Source organism: Populus euphratica, unplaced genomic scaffold, assembly GCF_000495115.2.
Source record: "Populus euphratica unplaced genomic scaffold, PopEup_1.0 scaffold88.1, whole genome shotgun sequence".
Lineage (NCBI taxonomy): Eukaryota > Viridiplantae > Streptophyta > Magnoliopsida > Malpighiales > Salicaceae > Populus > Populus euphratica.
This window is the reverse complement of record NW_011499956.1, coordinates 416153-424142: the sequence shown is the minus strand read 5'-3', so window position 1 is coordinate 424142 and position 7990 is coordinate 416153. Positions and strand designations below refer to the sequence as shown.

The window sequence follows — 7990 nt, the reverse complement described above, 5'->3', positions numbered from 1 at the left end:
TCAAACTCCAAGTTTTGTCTGCCACTCTTTTCTCTTCTATAAAAGGCCTGATTTGTTTTTCCCTTTTGCATTGTATATTTTTTTTAAAAGCTAGCTTTTGCTTATTTATATATGTTTTCCTGCTGTTTGAGATATTAAAGAGATAAACTTGATTAGGAATAACATAGAGGAAAGAATCCCAGGATGGCGGAGTAGACTAGAGGCCATGTTCACAATACAATATTCCTGATCTGAAATGCGTCCACGTGCTTATGATAGAAGTGGGGCTGAATCATATAGACTAGAGGCAGAGACCAGTGATGAAATCCACTACTGATGATCAATGCCTTTGCATCTGATGATGGCGAAATTGCTTTCGGAGCTTCCGCTATGATCTTGGAATGCAGGACTGTATTACTCGCTCAAGTACTGCGAGCTTCTGGCATGGGACTTCCTCTTGTTCAGATAGGGAGGCTCTCATAGTAAACTGTCTGTTACTAGCGCATCATACCAATGTAACAACAGAAACTCAACAAAAACTGAGATCAGACAGAAACCTGCACACAGACCAAGAAGTGCATTCTGCTGCTTTCTATGTTAAAAGCTATAGACTGAACTTTGCAGGAGCAAACACCATAAGTGAAACTTTCTTCCATGGTAATAAAAATATGGAAAGATATGTGGGTTATCATAGATAAAGTACATGTCATGTAGAAACCTTCCGGGAGGTAATTTTTGAAAATCAGATCTGCATTAGATATGAAGAGAGTGTCGATTAGGCACATAAACTTGACAGGTACTTGATACAATTATAGATCCATGTTTCAATTGATAAACAATCAAAGAGAAGCAAAACTCATTCCAGCAGAACCTTCAATCACCAGCAGTCTATTTCATGAATTGCAATAAAAAAACAGCACTTCTGAAGAAAACCAGGAATTCAGCTGCTACCGGGCTTATGCTGGGCAAGTTTTTCTATAGTAGGCTGTTATAACTTTAGATTCAGTATCTTCATCAAACTTATCAGTAACAGTCAATAATTTCTAAACCCAGTCTCAGCGATTCTCCACTATCCATGAGCATCCTAAGACCAACTTTCAGCTCTGGTACCCCTCTTCCAAGACAGCACAGACTGGATACACAAAACCCTTCCTTTCAATTCTTCATACACGTCGTCAATCTTGATTCAACAAATAGCATTTTAATTTATTTGCAAACAGTTAAAGTAAAACTCTAATGTCATCCCTAACCTTATGAAGTTAATTTATTCACACTAATTGGTGCATTAACATTTTATGTTTTTCCTAACTCCTCATTTTTGGAACAAATATCAAAGTTTAAGATAATTATCCAGTGAAGTGTTGAGCTTGAATATTTGTTGGTCTATAAAATATCAAATTTAATATTTTAAAATTTAGTTAAATTTAAATGAGATGAATCACTAGATTTATAATTAGAAATATTTTATTATAATAAGTTAGAAATATTTTATCATAACAAAGCATAAATATTTGACTAATACATGAATACTTTTCTTTTAACCTTATAAGTTATAAAAGAAATTAATGCAATCTATAATTTTTCTTTACAATATATATATATACACACACACACATCTATTTTTAAGATTTTTTTAAAAAAATTTGTGTTTTCTCTTATTTGATATTAATTTAATTATTGGAGAATTTCAAAACTTTAATAAATGAATTTTTTTGTAGGTGCTAAGTAAAATTCATTAGCCACTTAACCAAGAAAGAATGGGCTAAATCATTAGAAACAAAAAATTAATAATCGTACACCAGGTCACGGCTTAACCTTCAAGCTCATTTGATAAAATCGAACTTCATCACTAATAATCTTCTTATCTCTAACCTAACAACTTCAAAGCTTATTTTTGATCCCCAATTGCATAATTCATTGAATAGGAGATTTTTATTTTCTTCGCTCGGTAATTTTCACTAACTGTTTGTGCTCTACAAGCTATATAGTTCCTAGAACTTTGAAAGCCATATAGACGAATGGAAAAGAATACAATAAAATACAAATGCAAGATAATGCCCTGGTATTTGCTTTGCGAGAGGATGTCAGCGCAGCCTGGAGAATGTGTCCTTCAGTACATAACAGCAGCCAGAGAGGGTGAAAATAACGAAACTAGTATTGTATGAGATCTGAGATATATTTTCTAACATGGATTTATGGAAATAACATACTAATACATTACTAATAATGGATGCCATTTTAAATATCTTGACTTGATATTATTTTTTATGTGAAAATATTAGTGGAAAATCCAAGGGTTGTCGATAATAATAGTCTTATGGTCTTATTTCTAAATCAAGTTGTTCCAAACATGGAAACTTTTCAGAGCCAACAATGGCAGTCCTTAATTCTTCTCTTGAGGCAATCAATAAACCATGGAATTTATAGGCAAACATGAATTGGAAGGAAACTAAACTATTATGTACAGAGCCAGCCTTGAGGCAGAACGGCTTCTGGGCAAGGCTGATTCATCTGACCTCAACTGTCTACCGTGTATATGAATATATAACTTCATCTACAAGCTCGTCGAAAATCAAATCTTCCAGGTCTAATGCTACATCCTCAGCATCCAATTGAAGGTTCATCCAGCCATCACCTTTTTCGCAGTCTCGAGCTAATATATCTTCTATTGATTGCTCCATTTCTGAGGTTGACATCCTGTGCCAGCTAATTCTTTTCCAGACTTCATCAATAACATTATTTCCTCTGGGCAGTGGACGGACGCGTTGAGTGAAAGAGAAGAGCTTGGGGAAGTAGGCTAATGAGCTCTCATATATGTCGAGCAGTTCCTCGTTAATCAAATCAAACAGAAGCAGGTGATCACAATCGTAGGCAACATCCTCTGAGGAAGATTCAAGTCCTTTGTGCAAATAAGTTTCCAAAGCCCTAAACAATGTTGGACTCAAGGGCTGCTCTAATGAATACCATGTTCCAAGGGACTCTGGCCCAATGAAGCCGGACACCTCAAGCACGTCTCTCAAATAATTGAAATCAGCATCATCTTCTGGCCTGTTCAATTCAAAATGGAGGAATCGAGCACCGACCATTGTGCTTGCATTTTCTGCATTCGCATGGCTGGTAGAGCTGCGAGTTTCTTCCAAGGAATCTCCGGTTGACCTGTCTTGAAAAGTGACAGGAGAATCTGGTTCATCACCACACATGTGCCTAGGATCCAGCTCTGAACCTGATGCAATTTAGGGGAACCAGTTAACTACCAATACAATCATACTGCCAGAAGAATTGTATATACTTTTGGGGAGAGTTTGTTATGGACATTTTCTGGAAATCAAGTTCCATTATAGAAAGCTTTTATGGTCAGTATGTCACATTCGACTTATCAGATGGTTTTTTCCAGAAAAATAATTGAATAACAGGAGTGGTCAAATTAGCAAGTCTAAAGAGTTTTTTTTTCCACTAAATCTAGGCAATCCATGCTGTTCACATATCTTGCAAAGCCAATAATACATGGAAATGGTTCAACAAAATATCCTCAGAAAAAAAAGGACAAATTTTAAGGCTTGTGTAAAAGCATTTTGTAAGAGGAGATAGTATGCCATACCTTCTGACATTGGGAACTCATCTAGGCAAGTTATATCATCTCGAAAACGAGTCTCAAGAACTGAAATTGGACTTTGTTCTTCATGCTCTCTAATGGAGGTGATTGCTGAACCAATCCCCTGATTAGTCAGAGAACTCTGATCTCCCCTTTCAGGTCCCCTTTCAGGTCCCATTTTATCCTGATTTAGTTCACTTGTAATAGCACTTCCTTCGTTGAAACTTGCCATTAGACCACCTGAACATTCATTTTTGTCCATGCTGCCAGCTCTTTCTTCTATGTTGCTCTGAAGTTCAGTTTCTTCAACAGTATCTAGTCGTTTGAATTGTTTTCTAACTTCAGGAGTGCTTACGGACTTCAAGTCATTAAGAATGTCAGTTTTAACATTCGCATCGAAGTCCATTCCAGTCGTATTTGAACTAAGCGCATCACTTGAGGACTCATTTGGAATGAGATATATAGACTCGATATCTGGCAGAGAGAGTCTCCTTCTAAAGGATTTCAGACCACTTGATTGAGATTTATCTTCGCTCGACAATTTTAAGCTTTTAGATTGATACTGGTTCCACTTGACCTGTTTACTGAAACTGTACTCAAACAATCGAGCATAACCATCCAGTGACTCCTTTAGAGAGGATCCTCTTCTTATGCGTGGGGCTTGAGCTTTGCTGAGATCATTATCGAAACTATTCGTCTCCTGAAAACTTGTGGGGTTTTCTACACCATCCTGTTGAATTGTGATTTCCTTCAGCTTCTTAGACATCTCTTCCTCATCGGTGGAAAACTTGTCTCCAGAAGGAACTTCGAAGCTACTTGTATTTGTTGATTCATGGTCACTCTCCCTTTTGCTTTCTGTGAGTGCACACTTTATTTTTTTCTTAAGACCTTTAAAAGGACTCATAAATGAACGATGCCACTTGTATTTATGTAATCCCTGAGATGACTTGAGAGAAGAAAACTGTGTTTCTTGATCAATAGAAGTGACTCCGTGATTGCTAACCTTTAAATCTATTGATTTCTCATAAAAATCTTCCAAAGACTTGGATGCTGTAGACCTTGGTGCTGGATTCCCGATGGATGGCTTCACTCCCTTTGGAAAGGACCAAATTTCCTTCTGCTTGTGCTCAATTGTACTAGGCCTAACAAATGTAATGTGTGAACAGTCAGCTGCAGGAAATGATCCTGACCTCCTTAATCTTACCTTTGCTTCGGAAGTCTGCTGGACATGGGTGTTCTGAACGCCTGGATCCTGTAGGATTTCCAACAGCTTTTCATTTGCCTTTAGGATCTCCATAAAATCCACCCTCTCCTTAAACTGAGGGCATGAAATTTCTCTGTTGAGACGCTTAGCATGTGAAAGGTTTAATGAGTTATCACAGTTCTCCAAGGAAAATGCATCCTCTGCAGAAAGCTGGTTTTGTTTTGAGCAGTCATTGGCATTCACAGTGCCAGGCAGATGATACGTACTGTTGTCTGCAACTAGTTCTTCAGTTGTCTTAGACACTGATGGAACCTGAAATCTGGAGACAGCAGTATCAGCACTTTTGTGAAGAATAATGATTGGATTTCTCCAATCACTATTTATTGTAGCAACGCTATTTTCTGAAGGTCCTAATTGGGGGACTGGATCAGCTTTCTGTGACCTTGTTCTTGAAAATTTCTCCTCAGCAATTAAAGCTTTTATCTGGGCTTTTCTAGCAAGTATGTTGGTTGAGCTAGTCTTTGTAGTTTGCTGTTCAACCTGGCCAATTTATTAGCAAGTTATTCTCAGTTTCATAGTTTTACATACAAAAGAAGTAATTTTCAGGATAAAAGTAACATGCACTCATCGATATCAAACCATTCACATGCATTTTATCTGTACAGTGGACTTACCAGTAAGGGGACTGCTTCAGCGTTCAAATATTCCTGTACTTCATTAGTGTAATGATCAAAAGAGATTGTTTTAGGATTTTGGCAGCCTGCAAAATAAGGAAATAAGGTTGCTCAGACCATAAAAGGGGATGAAAAGCACATTACACATATTGACAAGGATATAGATTTCTGATACTCCGACAAGAGGGGAAAAAGATGTCATTTTCTAGGTGAAAGAACACATATTTCTCAGATTGAACCAGCTGCCAATGCCATTCAACCCTCCAAACCTTAGTCGTCAGAAAAACTATATTGAATTGGCTCTGGATACACTCCATTGTTGAGTCATTTATTAGTAGTATCAGTTTGGTGGCGAGAATACCACTTATCAGGTGGAACCATTGCATATCAGACCAGCATAGCCAATCGAATAGGTTTTACTGATAAAACAGGACTGGGCCATTCAATATCAAGAAACAACAGTTTGCTATGTGTGTTGCAGATAAAGGTAAAGTATCCTTATATCTGACCATAAACTAATCGCATCAAGCTTCTACGTAAAACGATTTCCAAAGCTCTACGAGTCTTCAAGATAGAATCATATCCAACTCCAAAGAGGACAATTTCTTTTCTTCTACCATGACAAGTATCAGTCAACTCTAACGAACCCAATTCTGCAATTTCGATAAAAACATAGAACCAGTACTTTACAAGTACCTATAAAAAACACTCTCTATTTACTCTAGTGAAGATGATAAAAATTAAGTGAAAAAGTGGAGACAGGACGAGGGCATGAGGCAAATTAAGATGGCTTACATCTGCCATGCTTTCTGCGCAGAGGTGATTTTTTTGGACTGTGCCAATAATGGTAGTCAAGAACTTGAAGTATTCCCCACATGCAACCTGGATGATAGTCCTCAAATCCAACACCCGAAACCTGGCGCTCCAACTGTCTCCCCATGTATATAATCTCAGACAAGATATAAGCTGATCCTCCTCCTGCTGTCTGTCCTCCCACAAACCACAGTAGATTTCAACCACGAAGACACCTTTGATATCCTGAAATAACATTACTAATCATGTAAATCACACAGAGAGATGATCATGAGTATATTTTAGTGAATATTTAGAATTCGAACTCCAAGCACACAAGTCGAGAAGTTGCTGTTCGAGCTAAAAATCCATGTCTCAGAAGCCTCTCAAATCTTCATCTTTGATCAGAACAAGCATCAGACACCATGGGGGGGGGGTGTAATTGCAAACAAGTTTTCCACGCAAATTATTCTAAGCAAAAAGATTTCAATATACAGAACCCCATCTTTACAGAGCTAATTAACATGGTGGTGGAGTATGTCTACTGTGAGGTTCAAAAAGATTCTAAGACTGGAAAGTCAACAAGGGTAGCTGAACTTAATACGCGCGTCTAGTTTCCTCAACTTCAACAGGCATATCCATAAATAAAAAGGGAGATTATTTGAATACCCAATACCAGGTGTAGAACACAAAGGCAATTGTGTTCAGAAAATTAATGAAGTCATTCTTTTATGCTCTAAAACACCAACTCAGACTGCTCTTGTATTTACTCTGACATGTTAAACAACAAAAAGAAAGAAGAATCAGAACAATCATGGGGACATGAAAAGCCTAAAACACCAACCTGATGGAGGAGAAAGAGCTTAGAGATAGCTCGTAAACTCTGAAGTCAGTTATGGAAGGCTTAGAATATCATGAAAGCGAGCAGCATATACTTGGAAAGATATTAATCTAACGTACAAGAAGAAACAAGAAGTCGATGGCCTTTTGTACCAATAAAGGGATCATAGTATACAAGGAGAAAAGAAAGCAGTTCTGGCCGCACTTTACCCGCCAAGCCAGGTCTTTTGTCTGTCTTGTTTATCGAAGACTGGTCCAATTTCAGGTATACAAATAATAATAATAAAAAAGTCATTTAAATAAGCTTGCCTTGAGGGCAAGGATTGGATGGCCACAAATATTGAACACACGTAAGATTGTTATTTTTTTTTTTCTTTATCCGTGGATATAAATACCTTATAACCCGTTGGGTTATTACTAATCCGGCTAATCTTAGTTTTTGGTAATTAATAGAAAAGAGAAAACCGAGTTTACATTAATTAGCACAGCGTAGTTTATTTTTGCGGTTGTAATTATATTTAAATGTATTTTAAAAATATATTTAACTTAAAAAATATTAAATTAATATTTTTATTAGTTTCTAATGATTTTAAAATTTTGATGTTAAAAATAAAAATAAAAAAATAAAATCATTTTAATATATATTTTTAAATAAAAAACAATTAAAAAACACAATATATCATTATAGCAAACACATATTTGAAGTTAATAATTAACACAATAATACATGTTAAAAGCATGCATTTTATATTTTATGTTTTTTATATAGTAAACTACATGGTTGACCACACAAACAAAGGGACTCATGATTATTTTATTTGGCCATATCACTCACAAGATATTTTTAAAGTGGGGTTAATAATGTTATATTTTTAATTAAAAATATAATAAAATTATTTTTTATTTTTG

The 7990-nt window shown here is 36.2% G+C and overlaps 1 protein-coding gene across 1 annotated transcript; it reads right to left on the bottom strand.

The window, feature by feature from the left end:
• Positions 1-2276: 2276 nt before the first annotated feature.
• LOC105138342 (uncharacterized) lies at positions 2277-7332 on the bottom strand. The gene is made up of 5 exons (XM_011044393.1): positions 7086-7332; positions 6245-6487; positions 5450-5535; positions 3578-5315; positions 2277-3202 (listed from the first exon to the last, which is right to left on the bottom strand). The coding sequence occupies exons 2-5, from the start codon at positions 6387-6389 to the stop codon at positions 2505-2507; spliced, it is 2667 nt and encodes an 888-aa protein (XP_011042695.1). The 5' UTR covers positions 6390-6487; positions 7086-7332; the 3' UTR covers positions 2277-2504.
• Between the last annotated feature and the right edge of the window lie 658 nt (positions 7333-7990).